This window comes from Lagenorhynchus albirostris, chromosome 10 (genome assembly GCF_949774975.1).
Source record: "Lagenorhynchus albirostris chromosome 10, mLagAlb1.1, whole genome shotgun sequence".
NCBI classification, from domain to species: domain Eukaryota; kingdom Metazoa; phylum Chordata; class Mammalia; order Artiodactyla; family Delphinidae; genus Lagenorhynchus; species Lagenorhynchus albirostris.
In genome coordinates, this window is record NC_083104.1 from 60036192 (window position 1) to 60054473 (window position 18282).

The 18282-nt window shown below is 37.9% G+C and overlaps 1 protein-coding gene across 7 annotated transcripts in view; it reads right to left on the minus strand.

Annotated features, from left to right (window-relative positions):
• Positions 1 to 18282, minus strand: part of ZNF451 (zinc finger protein 451) — a 103501-nt gene that overhangs the window by 52768 nt on the left and 32451 nt on the right. For 6 of the 7 annotated variants that reach the window (XR_009542907.1, XM_060162507.1, XM_060162509.1 and 3 more), the window contains one exon: positions 6688 to 6813. Coding sequence is in view for 5 of the 7 variants with exons in the window: in XM_060162507.1 (XP_060018490.1) it covers positions 6688 to 6813 (126 nt within the window). In the remaining 2 variants the exon portion in view is untranslated. Of the gene's footprint in view, positions 1 to 1486; positions 1598 to 6687; positions 6814 to 18282 lie in introns of those variants that run through there. The other variant, XM_060162510.1, reaches the window with a different exon arrangement.

Here is an 18282-nt window from a genome sequence, read left to right on the forward strand (position 1 = left end):
AAGCTTGTGTTTCCTTATTTATTTCCTGTTTGGATGATCTGTCCATTGGTGTAAGTGGAGTGTTAAAGTCCCCTACTATTATTGTGTTACTGTTGATTTCCCCTTTTATGGCTGTTAGCATTTGCCTTATGTATTGAGGTGCTCCTATGTTGGGTGCATAAATATTGGTAATTGTTATATCTTCTTCTTGGACTGATCCCTTGATCATTATGTAGTGTCCTTCCTTATCTCTTGTAACAGTCTTTATTTTAAAGTCTACTTTATCTGATACGAGTATTGCTACTCCAGCTTTCTTTTAATTTCCATTTGCGTGGAATATCTTTTTCCACTCCTTCACTTTCAGTCTGTATAGGTCTGAAGTGGGTCTCTTGTAGACAGCATATATATGGGTCTTGTTTTTGTATACATTCAGCCAGTCTGTGTCTTTTGGTGGGAGCATTTAATCCATTTACATTCAAGGTTATTATCGATATGTATGTTCCTATTACCATTTTCTTAATTATTTTGGGTTGGTTTTGTGGGTCTTTTTCTTCTCTTGTGCTTCCCGCCTACAGAAGTTCCTTTGGCACTTGTAAAGCTGGTTTGGTGGTGAATTCTCTTCCTTTTGCTTGTCTGTAAAGCTTTTGATTTCTCTATTGGATCTGAATGATATCCTTGCTGGTAAAGTAATCTTGCTTGTAGGTCTTTTTCTTTCATCACTTTAAGTACATCCTGCCACTCCCTTCTGTCCTGCAGAGTTTCTGCTGAAAAATCAGCTGATATTCTTATGGGGATTCCTTTGTATGTTATTCTTTGCTTTTCCCTTGCTGCTTTTAATATTTCGTCTTTGAATTTAATTTTTGTTAGTTTGATTAATATGTGTCTTGGTGTGTTTCTCCTAGGGTTTACCCTGTATGGGACTCTGCACTTCCTGGACTTGGGTGACTATTTCCTTTCCCATGTTTACAGAATTTTTTCACTATAATCTCTTTGAATATTTTCTCAAACCTTTCTTTTTCTCTTCTTCTTCTGGGACCCCTATAATCTGAATGTTGGTGTGTTTAGTGTTGTCCCAGAGGTCTCTGAGATTGTCTTCAATTCTTTTCATTCTTTTTGTTTTCTTCTGCTCCTTGGCAGTTATTTGCACCATTCTACCTTCCAGCTCACTTATTCGTTCTTCTGCCTCAGTTATTCTGTTATTGATTCCTTCTACGTATTTTTCATTTCAGTTATTGTGTTGTTCATCTCTGTTTGTTTGTTCTTTAGTTCTTCTAGATCTTTGTTAAACATTTCTTGCATTTTCTCAATCCGTGCCTCCATTCTATTTCCAAGATTCTGGATAATCTTTACTATCATTACACTGAGTTCTTTTTCAGGTAGGTTGCCTATTTACTCTTTGGTTATTTGGTCTTGTAGGTTTTTACTTGCTCTTTAATGTGTGACACATGTTTTTTGTCATCTCTTTTTTTTTTTTTTTTTTGATGGTGGGAGTGTGTTCCTGTCTTACTAGTTGTTTGGCCTGAGGCTTCCAGCACTGGAGTTTGCAGGCTGTTGGGTAGAGCTGGGTCTTCGTGCTGAGATGAGGAGCTCTGGGAGACCTCACTCTGATGAATATTCCCTGGGGTCTGAGGTCCTCTGTTAGCCCAGTAGTTCAGATTCAGAGGCCCAAAACCTATGGGATGCAGCAAAAGCAGTTCTACAAGGGAAATTATAGCAATTCAAGCTCACCTCAAGAAAGAAGAAAAATCTCAAACGATCTAACCCTACACCTAAAGCAACTAAAGAAAGAAGAATGAAGAAAACCCAAAATCAGTAGAAGGAAAGAAATCATGAAGATCAGAGCAGAAATAAATGAAATAGAAATGAAGAAAACAGTAGCAAAGAATAGCAAAACTAAAAGTTGGTTCTTTGAGAAGATAAACAAAATTGATAAAACTTTACCCAGACTCATCAAAAAAAAAGGGGGGGGGAGAACACAAATCAATAAAATTAGAAACAAAAGAGGAGAAATCACAACTGACACCACAGAAATACAAAGGATTATAAGAGACTAGTACAAACAACTATATGCCAATAAAATGGACAACCATGAAAAATGGACAAATTCTTGGAAAGGTACAATTTTCCAAGATTGAACCAGGAAGAATTAGAAAATATAAACAGACCTATCACAAGGAATGAAATTGAAACTGTAATTAAAAATCTTCCAACAGGGCTTCCCTGGTGGCGCAGTGGTTGGGAGTCCGCCTGCCGATGCAGGGGACACGGGTTTGTGCCCCGGTCCGGGAAGATCCCACATGCCGTGGAGCCGCTGGGCTCATGAGCCATGGCCGCTGAGCCTGTGCGTCCGGAGCCTGTGCTCCGCAACGGGAGAGGCCACAGCAGTGAGAGGCCCGCGTACCGCAAAAAAAAAATCTTCCAACAAACAAAGGTCCAGGACCAGATGGCTTCACAGGCAAATTCTATCAAATATTTAGCGAAGAGCTAACACCGATCCTTCTCAAACTCTTCCAAAAAACCGCAGAGGAACAAACACTCCCAAATTCGTTCTACGAGGCCACCATCACCCTGATACCAAAACCAAAGATGTCACAAAAAAAGAAAATTACAGACCAATATCACTGATGAACATAGATGCAAAAATCCCCAACAAAATACTACAAACAGAATCCAACAGCACATTAAAAGGATCATACACCATGATCAAGTAGGATTTATCCCAGGAATGCAAGGATTCGTCGATATATGCAAATCAATCAATGTGATACACCATATTAACAAATTAAGGAATAAAAACCATATGATCATCTCAACAGATGCAGAAAAAGCTTTTGACAAAATTCAACACCCATTTATGATAAAAACTCTCCAGAAAATGGGCATAGAGGGAACCTACCCCAACATAATTAAGGCCATATATGACAAACCCACAGCAAACATCATTCTCAATGGTGAAAAACTGAAAGCATTTCCACAAAGATCAGGAACAAGACACTCTATTCAACATAGTTTTGGAATTCCTAGCCATGGCAATAAGAGAAGGAAAAGAAATAAAAGGAATACAAATTGGAAAAAAAGAAGTAAAACTGTCACTGTTTACAAATGACATGATACTATACATAGAAAATCCTAAAGATACCACCAGAAAATTACTAGAACTAATCAGTGAATTTGGTAAGGTTGCAGGATACAAAATTAATGCACAGAAATCTCTTGCATTACTATACGCTAACAAAAAAATCAGAAAGAGAAATTAAGGAAACAATTCCATTTACCATAGCAACAAAAAGAATAAAATACCTAAGAATAAACTTACCTACGGAGGCAAAAGACCTATACTCAGAAAACTATAAAACACTGATGAAAGAAATCAAAGATGACATAAACAGATGAAGAAATATACCATGTTCTTGGATTGGAAGAATCAATATTGTGAAAATGACTATACTACGCTTAGCAATCTACAGATTCAGTGCAATCCCAACTGGATTCAGTGCAAACTACCAATGGCATTCTTCACAGAATTAGAACAAAATATTTTACAATTCGTATGGAAACACAAAAGACCCCAAATAGCCAAAGCAATCTTGAGAAAGAAAAACAGGGCTAGAGGAATCAGGCTCCCTGACTTCAAACTATACTACAAAGCTACAGTAATCAAGACATTATGGTACTGGCAAAAAAATAGAAATACAGATCAATGGAACAGGATAGAAAGCCCAGAGATAAACCCATGCACAATATGGTCACCTAATTTATGACAAAGGAGGCAAGAACAATACAATGGTGAAAAGACAGCCTCTTCAATAACTGGGGCTGGGAAAACTGGACAGCTACATGTAAAAGAATGAAATTAGAACAATACCAAACACCATATACAAAAATAAACTCAAAATGGATTAAATACCTAAATGTAAGACCAGACACTATAAAACTCTTAGAGAAAAACATAGGAAAAACACTCTTTGACATAAACCACAGCAAGATCTTTTTTGACCCACCTCCTAGAGTAATGAAAATAAAAACAAAAATAAACAAATGGGACCTAATTAAACTTAAAAGCTTCTGCACAGCAAAGGAAACCAAAAACAAGATGAAAAGATAACCCTCAGAATGGGAGAAAATATTTGCAAATGAAGCAACGGACAAAGGATTAATCTCCAAAATATATAAACAGCTCATGCAGCTCAATATTAAAAAAGCAAACAACCCAATCAAAAAATGGGCAGAATACCTAAATACACATTTCACCAAAGACATACAGATGGCAAAGAGGCACATGAATAGATGCTCAACATCACTAATTATTAGAGAAATGCAAATCAAAACTACAATGAGGTATCACCTCATAAGGGTCAGAACGGCCATCATCAAAAAATCTACAAACAATAAATGTTGGAGAGGGTGTGTAGAAAAGTGAACCCTTTTGCACTGTTGGTGGGAATGTAAATTTATACAGCCACTATGGAGAACAGCATGGAGGTTCTGTAAAAAAACTAAAAATAGAATTACCATATGACCCAGCAATCCCACTACTGGGCATATACCCTGAGAAAACCATAATTCAAAAAGACACAGGTACTCCAATGTTCATTGCAGCACTATTTACAATCGTCAGAACATGGAAACAACCTAAATGTCCAATGATAGATGAATGGATAAAGAAGTTGTGGTATGCATATATGATGGAATATTACTCAGCCATAAAAAGGAACAAATTGGGTCATCTTTAGAGATGTGGATGGACCTAGAGTCTGTCATACAGAGTGAAGTAAGCCAGAAAGAGAAAAACAAATACCATATATTAACACATATTACGTGGAATCTAAAAATGGTACAGAGGAACCTATTTTTAGGGCAGGAATAGAGATGTAGAGAATGGACTTGTGGACACAGTGAGGGGAACAGGAGGGTGGGACGAATTGAGAGATTAGGTTTGACATAAATATACTACCATGTGTAAAATACATAGCTAGTGGGAACCTGCTGTATAGCACAGGGAGCTCCCCTTGGTGCTCTGTGATGACCTAAATGGGTGGGTGGGAGGGAGGTCCGAGAGGGAGGGGAAACAGGTATACACATAGCTGATTCACTTCATCGTACAGCAGAAATTAACACATTGTAAAGCAATTTTGCTCAAAAAAAAAAAAAAGATTTGATCATAATGAAACTAACACTGTAAATCAACTACACTCCAGTAAAAATTAAAAAAAAAAAAATTGAATAGTGTCTCTACCAGGAAAGAAAGAATCCTTTTTTTTAAAAAAGTATCACTAATTTAGGCTTCCCTGGTGGTGCAGTGGTTAAGAATCCACCTGCCAATGCAGGGGACACAGGTTCAAGCCCTGGTCCAGGAGGATCACACATGCCACGGAGCAACTAGGCCCATGCTCCACAACTACTGAGCCTGCGCTCTAGAGCCCGCAAGGCACAACTACTGAGCCCGTGTGCCACAACTACTGAAGCCTGTGCGCCTAGAACCTGTGTTCCGCAACAAGAGAAGCCACTGCAATGAGAAGCTCACGCACCGCAACGAAAGAGTAGACCCCACTCGCCACAACTAGAGAAAGCCCGTGTGCAGCAACGAAGACCCAAAGCAACCAAAAATAAAATAAATTTATAGAAAAAAAAAGTATCACTAATGTATTAAGCATTTTAAACATACAATTAGAATACTAAGCTCTAATTTAACTGGTATTACATTATAAAGTTAAAGTCCCCAAACAAAGCTACTTCTAAATTTAAAGAAGACTAATGTATTCTACATTAGATTAGGAGATACTAAAATAGAGGCAACAGAAATATATAAATTCCTTTATAATAAGCAATGGAACAAGGAATCAAAAACATACAAGGTAAAATTATGCCATGATTTCTACTTCCATTTTTAAACTCCCAGTAGGATTTTTTTTTACCCAACTTGCCAACATTCTACTCCTAACAGACATTTGGCAATATTGGGGAAGTTCTTTAAGGTAATTTCATTTGGTGCCTTCTAAAGCAAGTCAAGGGACTTCCCTGGCAGTCCAGTGGTTTAAGACTTCGCCTTCCAATGCAAGGGGTGCGGGTTCAATCCCTGATTGAGGAGCTAAGATCCTACATGCCTCGCAGCCAAAAAACCAAAACATAAAACGGAAGAAATATTATAACAAATTCAGTAAAGACTTTAAAAATGGTCCACATCAAAAAAAAATCTTAAAAAAAATAAATAAAGCAAGTCAAGGTTTTAAAACGTTTATATCATGCAAGAGTCTAAATTAGGTTTCATTTTCCACATAGTAGCTCTTCTACCACACTAATTCAATAATCTGAAGGGAGAGGCTGAAGTGAAACTGGTCTGGCTGTACTTAGTAGAAAATAACCTTTCAAGAGCTTCTATCTACAGAAGCCCTGATAAACTGTGATAAAGTAACTAGAAACCCTTAACTGCTCACCAGCTTAAGGAATCCCATGATTTTTAATTCCCAAAAATAAAGTCCACTTAATTCTATTTTTTCTTTTTTTGTCTGTATACATATATGAGCAGAATCCAACAAACAAAAACAAATGTAAAAGGCCGTCATGAATTACTACTAACTCAGTGAGCTATGCAGGCTTCATGCTGAACTTGGATCCAATTATACATTTTTTGATTATACAAGAACCTCTTTAACTTTCTTATAAACAACTCTATAATCTGGTAAAATATCAGTTAAAACAGCCACATACCCTGAATGCTCTATTCTTCTCTTCTTTCTGCTGTTTCTCCACTTCAACATGGCGGGCTAGACGAGCCAGAGTCAAGGCGACTTTATCCTTCTGATGGTCAATATGGTCTTTATGCTTAACGTTATCCTATAATTGAAAAAACAAGTTTCATTCCTTCTAGTTAACAAAATTAGCTTTGGAATAACACAGATCCACTTACCAAAGAGTTACTGTACTAAAGAAGTATGGACACCAATGGGGGAAAGAGGCTGGGGGGGTGTGATGAATTGGGAGATTGGGACTGACATATATACACTAATATGTATAAAATGGATAACTAATAAGAACCTGCTGTATAAAAAAATAAATAAAATAAAATTCAAAAAAAAGAACTATTTACTTTTTTAATTTAATTTTTATTTTATATTGGAGTATAGCTGATTTACAATGTTGTGTTAGTTTCAGGTGTACAACAAAGTGGTTCATTTATATTGATACATATATCCATTTTTCAGATTATTTTCCCCCACAGGTTATTACAGTATACTGAGTACAGTTCCCTGTGCTATACAGTGGGTCCTTGTTGATTAAGGAACTAATTACTTTTATCATTATCAAATTTCTAAGAACCTGTTTTATGTTTTAAAATTGTGGTATTTTGTAGGACAGCCAGTCACCCACCAGCATCTTTGTTTTTCAAAAAGTTACATAACCTATTAATCATCCTTATTTACTTTATGATCATCTGGATATTGAAAAGTTTGGCACTGCTTTGCTCTGAGCCCATAAGGTAATGCCAAGCCATTAGTCCACCCCCTAAAAGTCTAATAGCACCAACCCCCTTGGTTCTGGCTTTTCAGCAATTCCTAGACAGTATTTATGTAAGAAAAATTATTGATTAAAAAGAATACCTCTAACTTCTGTTTTCTGGCTCAACATGTAAAGAATGAACTTAGAAGTCACCACTCCATCCTAACAAGTTAAAAGCTTGAAACAAACTGTAAAATTAACAGCCTCTCTTAGATCCACCATAGAAGTGAGGTCACAGTGTAAATGACTGATGCAAAAATGGGAGAGACAGAGGGGCAGATACAGAGAATCACAACTGAGTGGAGCAGAAACCCAGGGTGGAAACCTCAGCAGGACCAGTGCTGGGGAGGAAAACCTGAACTGTAACTGACCAAGTGCTGGAAGCTCAGTGTTGTCAAGTATTAACAAGACTTAAACTCCAGGGGGACCCAGTCAAGGAAGGGGACCTTACTCTTTTTGTGAGTTTACCTTCAAAAGCTCTACCAGGTTCTCACAGTGACGACTGGAGAAAAATCCCACCTTGTTTCCAGCAGGGGGAGAAGAAAAGTAAGCATTTCAAAATATGTCAGAGTGTTCTGTCCTTAACAATGCCTGGTCTCAAGAGAAACTACTTCAAGAGAGCCTGACCGACCTGGGAGACGGGAATTAGGCCATTTCAGGCCACTGCAGCCACCCTCCCAGGTGAGGGGAAGGCCTGAGAAGCACCACCGGGTTCCCAGTCCAGGCGCACAGGCTCTCCAAGGCTGAGACCAGGCACACAGAGCACCACCACTCCCCCAGCCTTACCACTCATCACTAAAGGCCTGTTTACCAAAGTTCCCTTGACCCACGACAGCATGCCCAACTTTCAACAAGAAAATTACAAGGATACCAAAGGGCAAAAAACACAGTGTGAAGAGTCAGAGTGAGCAAAGAATGGTAGACCTGGCAAAGATGTTGGAATTATCAGACCAGGAATTTAAAACCACCATGATCACTATGCTGAGGGCACTGATGGAAAAAATAGACAACCTGTAAGAACAGATGTGTAATGTAAGAGAGATGGAAATCCTGAGAACCAGAAAGAAATCAGAGATCAAAAACACCACAACAGAAATGAACAGTGCCTTTCATGGCTCACCAGCAGACTGCACACCACCAAGGAAAGAATCTGCATGCCTGAGAATATGTCAACAGAAACGTCCAAAACTGGAAGACAAAGAGAAAAAAGACTGAAAAAAAAAAAAACCCAGAATATCCAAAAACTGTTACAAAAGATGTATGCATAATGGGAATACCAGGGGAAGAAAGAGAGAAAGGAACAGAGGAACTATTTGACGCAATAACGACCAATAATTTCCCCAAATTAATGTCAGACACCAAACCACAAATCAAGGAAGAAATAAAACCCTCTTTCTTTGCAGAAGAAATGCTCTTCCTAAGAAAAACAACATGCAAATAAACCACACAGTAGTTAGGAGTGAAGTAACCTGTGTTATGAGATATTTATAACAGCTTTATTCATAAACTTTATTTGTAACAGCTTTATTCATAAGCAACAAAGCACCTTTAGTAGGTTAATGGATAAACTGTATACATCCAGATGATGGAATATTATTCAGTGCTAAAAAGAAATGAGCTACCAAGCCATGAAAAGACATGGAGGAATACCTAAATACATATTACTAGATGAAAGTAGCCAATCTGAAAAGGCTATTTACTGTATGGTTCCAACTATATGGCATCCTGGAAAAGGCAAAACTATGGTGACAGTAAAAAAAGATCAGTGGTTGCCAGGGGTTAGGGGAGAGGGAGGGATGAATTGGCAGGGTACAGAGGATTTTTAGGGTAGGAAATCTATTCTATATGACACTATAAAAGTAGATACCTTATTACATTTGTCAAAACCCATAGAATGTACAGCACCAAGAGTGAACCCGAATGCAAACTACAGACTTTGGGTAATAACGTGTCACCATAGGCTCACTGATTATTCCAAATGTACTACTATGTTGGGGGAAGTTGATAATGGGGGAAGCTTTATTGAGGGGTGGGGAGGTATATGGGAGATCTCTTCCTCTTTTTTTTTTTTGCTGTGAACCTAAAACTTTTCTAAAACATAAACTCTATTAAAAATGTTTTTCTAGGGCTTCCCTGGTGGCACAGTGGTTGAGAATCTGCCTGCCAATGCAGGGGACACGGGTTCAAGCCCTGGTCTGGAAGATCCCACATGCCACGGAGCAACTGGGCCCGTGAGGCACAATTACTGAGCCTGCGCATCTGGAGCCTGTGCTCCGCAACAAGAGAGGCCGCGATAGTGAGAGGCCCGCGCACCGCAATGAAGTGGCCCCCGCTTGCCACAACTAGAGAAAGCCCTCGCACAGAAACTAAGACCCAACACAGCCATAAATAAATAAATAAATAAATAAATTTAAATCATATGGGCTTCTATTAAAAAAAAATGTTTTTCTAGGGACTTCCCTGGTGGTCTAGTGGGTAAGACTCCACGCTTTCAATGCAGGGGCCCAGGGTTTGATCCCTGGTCGGGGAACTAGATCCCACGTGCGGCAACTAAGAGTCTGCATGCCATAACGAAGATCCCGCATGTCACAACTAAGACCTGGCACAGCATGCATGCATGCATAAATAAATAAATATTAAATAAATATAAAATTTTTTAATGTTATTCTACCAGAAAGATTGTGTTACTAACGAAAATATCCCTTTTTAGGCAAATCAATCATATATGTACAACCCAAATTTTATCTAAATTGGGACATAGTTGCATCAACCAAATCAAACAGCAGGTGTGATTTTCCAAGTACACAGAAGTTCCACTGAAGTGAGCATATGTAACAAGGCCGAGGTGGTATTTTTAGTACAAGGCTACATCATTGCAGTAAAGAATGTTCACAGGATCACTTTGGGTAGAAGTAGTCCCAAACTAACTTTCTGACCACTTGGCCAGCCTATACCACTGCACCAGGTAGCAGGTGGCATCTTACCAACTTCAAAATGTCCTTTTACAAGTCATAGGACAATGCAGCTTACTAAAAATGATAGTCATAAAAATTTATTTATCTGAGCTCTGATCCTGAGATAAGTTTATCTCTGTCTTAAAAGCAAATGAAATTTACTCTTTGGGAAGATAAAAAATTAATCTCTTTAAAATGTGGGTACTACCTTGAGAAGAAAATGTAGCGGAGCACAGCCTCCGGATGCGCAGGCTCAGCGGCCATGGCTCACGGGCCTAGCCGCTCCGCGGCATGTGGGATCTTCCCAGACCAGGGCACGAACCCATGTCCCCTGCATCGGCAGGTGGACTCTCAACCACTGCGCCACCAGGGAAGCCCTAAAAGAATTTTTAATTTAAGGAAGTTAACAGTATTTAAACATGGACCTATAGTGTGTTAGTTTTCCTGACAGAGATGACATTTTATTTAAGTTTTAAACGCTAGCAAAAGTCATGCTTGGAAGGTCAGGTAAACCAAGGTCATGTTAACACATGAGGTAGACAAGGTGCAAATTAGGATTTACTGACAAAATATGTTGTTGTGTCACAACAATGTGAATATTCTGGAGACAGGAAGAAGGCCATGTTTTGGGTTGATTAAGGTTAATTAACGTAATTAAGGTAATCCTAATCCAGGAAGAGTTACCTTGAATTGATGGTTCCACTATCATTTTACGTTTTCCCAAACCACGACAAAATAACCATTCTGAATTACTTCCCAAGTTATACTCATTCAGGAAAACTTTACATAATATTTATTCTTCTTAAGGTTTACATTAAAGCACAAGTAATGATCCTCTGATTTACACTGTAAATTATAAACTCTGGATGCAAAGCTAAATGAAAACTAATGCCAGAAATACAGCAATTATATATCCTACAGGAAAAATTTTTAGTAATCCACTAGTCAAAATATAAGTATGCTCCTAAAACTTTACCCCCTTCAAGCTATATACATATGCTAGGAAGATAAATTATTTAGCCCTTTAATCAACATTTAAACTTTTGTTTGGATCTCTTCAACTTCATTCTAAAATTAATCTCTAGCCCTAGAACTTTACCTTTTAAAGGTCAAGTAAGTATAACCTGTTGGTATTATTGTTAAAATTATTTTTCTTATAGTTAGCTATCAGTAGCCTGTTGTCTTTTATTTAACTATATGGTTATGTCAAAACAGGATTACTTATGTTATTTCTAATTAATTCTGCTGATCTGTTTGTTAACTTTCATGACTTTGAAGGGCTCAAAAGACCTTATGGCCCTGATGCTTTCTGAAAACAAAAGGCATTCAGAATTGTGTTTGGTCTCCTTCTCCTTCCCCTCTAAGGTGGGTTAGTTTCCAGGAAAAAAAAGAAAAAAAAGAACTCTGGCTACCTACACTGAAAGCAGAAAAGCAGATCTGAGAGACAATCTGTTGTGAGTAGATGAAAAGAAATGGTAGCTAGAGAAAGGAAGAACTTCAGCTTTGAAATCTTTGCCATTTAAAAATGACAAAATGGAAGTACTTTAAATAAGAATGTGTTAAAGAGGAAAGAAATTAAGCATGTGCAGCAGGGTGATATTCATTTGATATTTTTCCATCACAAACTTGGGTTTGGGAATCAAGGTTGCTGGTTAAAGCCAGGCATGAGTAATAGGTTATCTATGAACACTCACTCTCTCCAGAAAGCCAAGTCCCTGGGATTTCCATTGTTAGTGATCCAAAATGAGGGCTGGCCTCAGATCTCACTGAATTATATTCTTCTGTGGTTCTGGAAGAACATATCGGCATTGGAAAAACAGAGGGATCATTGATATTAAAATGCATGTTAGCGATTTAACCCATTAGGTCACAGAAGGCCTTATTTTGCACAGAAGTTTAACTGGTAATTCAAAGAATCAATATGTTCAGAAATAGGTTTTAACTGATCAGAACATGGGGGAAAAACTTACTGCAGGCCACCTTGTTACTCACCCAACTGCAGAACCAAAGCTACAGTACTGTCAGAATATGGGCAGAAAGTGAACTGATTTCAGGCTACATGAAAATGTCTTAAATGTTTCCTGTAGAACTAAGATGAAAAGGGGCCAATGTATCTTTCAGTTTGCGAATTTCCACCATTCCGTTAGTGCCACAATGCTGAATTGTAATTTAATGTGAAATCACAAAATTCCAGGACTCTTCTTAGGCTATATTTGCCAATCTCCCCCAAAGCCTATAGTCTAAAGAAGCTTTTAGGCCCTTGGAGTTTTTCTAAGGGAGGTCAGGCTTTCAGATATGTAACTTCTCAAACTAGAAATGGAATTGGCTCCCAATGGTAAGAATAATGGGCTCTCAGTTTCATTTAGAATGTTAGCAGCTACAGATCTTCAGTCATCCTTCTTGAAGCACTTGTTGTGATTACCCTGGATTAACTTCTATATTAAATACTACTAAAGAGTAATATTAAAGAGTCCACAATGATAGCAAATGACCAGCAAGAAAGTGTATCCGCTCAGTTATCTGGGGGGAGAAGCATAGGAAAGGAAAGTCCTAAGAAATATATTGGGGAGGGGAGAGTCTCTATTTGCCTCTCTCTCTCTCTCTCTCTCTTCCCCCCCCTCCCCCCCCCATATATATAAATTATTTTGGCCGTGCCACATGGCATGCAGGATCTTAGTTCCCTGACCAGAGATCAAACCCGCACCCCCTGCAGTGGTAGCGTGGAGTCTTAACCACTGGACTACCAGGGAAGTCCCTATTTGCCAATATTTTAGATCACTTCTCTGAGTTAGTTTTTCTTCCATACCCACCCGCTCCCATTGGGGAAGTTTGTGGGGTCCTAACAATTAAGGAGAAAGCTGTAAAGCCAGAAAAGGTTAAAGAGCAGATTCTAGTTCAGTCCCTATGAAATTTTTTTTAACTAAAATGATGGTTTTAAAAAATGGGAAGCAGAGGTATGATTCCAATGACATAGTCCAACATACCAAAATCCGTGGGTGATCAGGAGTTGGAAGGTTACAAAATGAGGGCCACACTGGGTACAGGAAGGAAAGCTGTTCCAGAACCTCAGAAGCCAGGTTAATATGGCCTTTCCCTGCAACCCTGTCTATGCTCACCCCTGGACACTACGAAATTCTTATATACAAAGCAAATTTGGGTTGTGTCCTAGAAATGACAGCAGATTAAGGATACTGGTTATATCTGAGTGCACATATCCATGAAAGCTAAGCATATTTAGGAGAAAATAAGCAAGAATTCTTCTGTTTTAGAGGACAATGTTTATCTTTTAATGGAGCTTGGCAGTCACAGCAAAAATTCCAAGTCCAGAAATAGATAACCTGGGCGGGAAGGGAAGAGGGCTTTCTTCTGATATCTAATCTGTAATAGTGGGATTCAGTGGGTCTCTATAATTGGGGAGGGGACAGGGGAGGAAGGAAAGCCTGATATAGAATTCCCTTATTTTGTCAAGTAAGGGTATTTTTAAAAAAGGAACTAATATCAATGGTCAGCATTGTGACTTTTCATTTCATAAGAATGAAGACACAAACTTGAGCTAATACTTCAAAATTTCCCTCAGTAGTCTCATTATTGAATAAACTTAACCTTGTGAAAACTAGTTGCACTGTCCTGATTTTTCTCTTTTTGCTACAAATAACCACTTCAAACTTGAAATCAGTTCAAGTGAACGTGAAAACGGTTCTGGCCATGGACTCACAATCTTGCTCATAAAAGATCATCAGGAATAATGTCCAATGAAAATTCTACTATTTAGGCAAAAATTTTACCAAAGCAATTAATACTTTCATATACTAATCAAGTTTAATGAGCTAACAAAGATTTCCTGGAAACTATTAAAATTTCTAACATTGCTATGGAACTGTGACCTGCTATGTGAACCATAAAATAAATGCATACCAAATCTTTAAATAAGCAAATTAATGACACAGCACAAAATCCCACTTGTCAATGAAGCTATAACGTATATATTTCAATGTCTTTTTCCCACATCATTTGTATTTGTTTTTAAGTGAAAATGATCCCATTTTTTGTAAAAATATTTAGAAGAAACCAAATCTAGAAGGCTATAAATCAAAATGTTAACAGTAGTTATTTCTGTCTAGAGGGTTTCTTTTTCCTTTTTAAATCTCTATTTTCTAATATTTCTGCATTAGAATATGCTATAAAATTGTTAAGAAAATTTTAATTACTAATGAACAAGACGGTATAAAGACAAAAAGTCTCGAGGATCTCAATCTTTTGTTTGGAAATGTAATGAATTTGGCTTAAATCACTACTTTTTGCCTTTTAAAAATATAAGTTTAACATGTATCCTTCATAAACGCAAATGGAAATTTTGTCTCTAAAAGGAACATAATGTTGTATATAACTTTTTCCCTCCAGGTTTCTTTCTGTATCTAGAAGTGCAATGACTGGATTACATTATTGCCTAAACATAACAGAAACAGGTATTAATCAAGAATTAGGGCAAGCCATTTTCAGTTCAACAGGCTGAACAGAATTCCTGAAACAACTGCTTTACTTCATACAAACTCCAGTTTCAAAGCCTATTTCTCATTGCCCATCCCTTCAAAGCTTGGGTCTCTAGTTTGGTCTTAGAGGTTTACACTCCCAGAATAAGTTCTGTTTACCAGAATCTCCTTGTACCCAACTTATAACTGAAACCACACCCCAAATAACATTTTGAAAAGCAACAATTTTTCTCAAGAATTTTATATTCAAATACAGATAGAACATAAGAGATAAACCCAGCAAAGCTGTACAATATTTATTTACCATCTCCAGCAGCAAAGCTTTAAAACCAGGAAACAACCCTTTTGTACAAAGCAATCTCCTTCCCACCCCCAAACTGGTTAGTGTTTACAAATACAAAGTACATGGAACATATGCCTTATAGGAACAAATTTTAAAACATACATATAGATATACACCATTCTGTAAAGTACTACTCAGTGAAGAAGGTTCGTACCACCAAACCTCTTCAATAAGATTCTTCCTACAATGTCTTTTGGGTTAATTACCAATATCTATATTTGTAAAACTCTCCTCCTAGGCAGAATGATTTTGATTCTCTTTAGACACAGGACCCCCCCCCAACCCCCCAAAAAACAACCTTGGAACTTAGGAGAATTTTTTAGTATCTCCTACAATGAAGCTGTGACAAAACAAAAGGGAGTTACAATGTTTCAACCCTTAGTGCCACTGCTCTACCTCTGGCACAGTAAGAAAAGAAAGAATTGTGGAGAGAGATAAGAAAAGGTGAAAGTAGCAACCAGAGCAAGGAAAGAAACTCAAAGCAGAGAAAAAACAAAAAGGAAGTTGACAAAACGTGCTCTAGGTGCTGCTGGAGATGCCACTGGCACAAGGTTCACAGGCCCTGTGCAACACATCTCCAATCTCCTAAAAAGCAACATTTTTTAAAGAAATACCTTCATTTTCTCCAAGTCCACGCTCAAATTATCTGTAAGCCAATGCACAGGGAAACAAGCCACACTGAGCTGCAGTGAGGAACATGGCCCACAGGTGGTCCTGCAGTGTGCACCTGCCCACCATGATGGAATGCCCCTCCCTCTTCAGCAGCAGCATCCTGTTCATCACCAAATCTGTTCTCCCACAGGGCCCCAGTTTGTTGTCACTGCTGGAGCCGTCCCTGGGGCTAGAGGTGTACTGATGGAGAGCTTTCCTTTGGCTCAGTTCAAGGAAAAAAAGGAACTGCCTAGATGTCCATAGTGGACAAAGAAACTTCTAGACAGACTACTTCTACGACCTTACAAGTAATGGCTACGTATCTTAGTACACTTGGAATAGGTAGGAACCAATACATTCTCATGTACATTTATCCTTTCTTCAACCTGATCTCCTCCAATTGCGCCCATAGCGGCTGTTCCTTACAATTCTGAAAAACCAGATACACGATGTTCCCCACACTCATGCACACACTGATTCCTTCACCTGAATGTCTGGCTCCTGTTTCTCCACTAGCCCAATCCCGTTCCAATCCCGTTCCAAACCACAGCTCAAGCATCTGGTAAGAAAAGTTTTCCTGGACCACTTCAGATGGCCCTCTCTTTTGTTCCAACCTCATCATAGGCATTCCTCTAAATAGAACAATTACACTGTGTTGGTATTTCTTTCTCAAGAGAATATACCATCTCTTATTAACTCCCAGTATCCACAGACCTTCCTCAGGGCCTGCTTGCACATAGCAGGTACTGATTGTTTCCATCAGAGACACAAAATGACAAAATACCATCCATCAAAAATTGTATACACATACCTATACATTCTAGCTCTTCATTCTACATTATTTTTAATTTTTTTCTTATTGTTTATTATAAGCATTTCTTAGCTTGCACTTAAGAGACTATTTTATTTTAAATACATCTTTCAATGACTTAATCCATTGTTGGGCTTGTATTATATGTAGCTTAATGGTTCAGCCTTAAAAAAAACTGTAAACAAGGGGAACATGACATGATGACATGAAATGAACTATTATATACTATTAAATACATCTTAAGGTATATTTGTATTTATATCCAATACCATCCCACAGTTATGAGATATCTACAAATGTGGGTAGAAACAGCATAACCACTATAGAAAGGAAATTTGTATCAGGCTTTCAAGTTCCAGGCATTATTACCTCATTTGAGAGTAGGAAAACTTAGTCTCAGAGAATAAGTGACTTGTTAATACTCAGATTAAGATCTCTGGAATTCAAATACCATGTGCTTAGCATTCCACCTTCCTTTCATTAAGCCAGTATCCTCAAGACATCAGTTAAAAAAAAATTTAAGTGTATATCTGAAACAAAAAGCGTATAACGAACAAAAGAGGTACAACAAAGAAAAACACAAGCATCAAGAACTATGACTGAAATGATCAGTGCTGAAAATGAATGGGACACAAATAAGAAATCCATGAAACAGAAGCCAACGACAACATATCCAGAAATCATCTCAGTCCAGCACAGTGAAAACTCAATGTGAGAATGAAGGTTAGGGTTTCTGATTGGACAAGTGAAATAACCAGGAATTAGTTAATAAAGACATCAATAAGGGATAAGAGTACGGCCATAAACACAAAATCCAGGGAAGGGTAGTTATTTGACAAATTACCTTCTCAGAGAGGTTAAGATTTGAGTGGCGTCTTGAAAGACAAAAGAAGGCCACTGAGTACACATTGAATTGAAACTTGGAGGAACAGTGTATATTCAAAGCTCACCACTTGAGCAAATTGTTTAATATAAGTTCCATTTCCTTATCTGCAAAATAAGAGTGCATTTCTGCCTCAAGAGTCCCTTGCAACCAACAGACAGCCTGGTACGTATACGTTCTATCAATAGAGGCTCTCTCCTCTAATCCTTCCCAAGTAGGAAGATGCCAATTAGACCCAATACTATCAAAGAGCTTCCAACATCTGTCAAAATATATTTCTGTCAAAAGCAAAAGAAAACAGGAGCTGTTATAAACCATTAGGCAAAGACCAACACGCATTCGAACCTGTGTTAAGAATCTAAATGAAACTAATTACAATTGTTCTCCCTAAGGCAGAAAGGAATGGGCTGCACACCTAAAAGCAGAAAGCTTAATGTAATTAAATGTTTTTTAAAATGGAACTGAAAATTTTAAACTATGTTTAGTGACTTGGAAAATATCTTTTTCCCCTATCGTCCACATCACTGTTGCCTCACTAAATAAAAGCAGTATAGATAGAAGGACCACAAACATAATTATTTTAGCACATCACTACACTGTCAGTCAAGGCAATGTGAAACACAGCCATAACATAAAACCAGGAGTTAACAAGAGGTCTAACTGTAGCCCTTAAA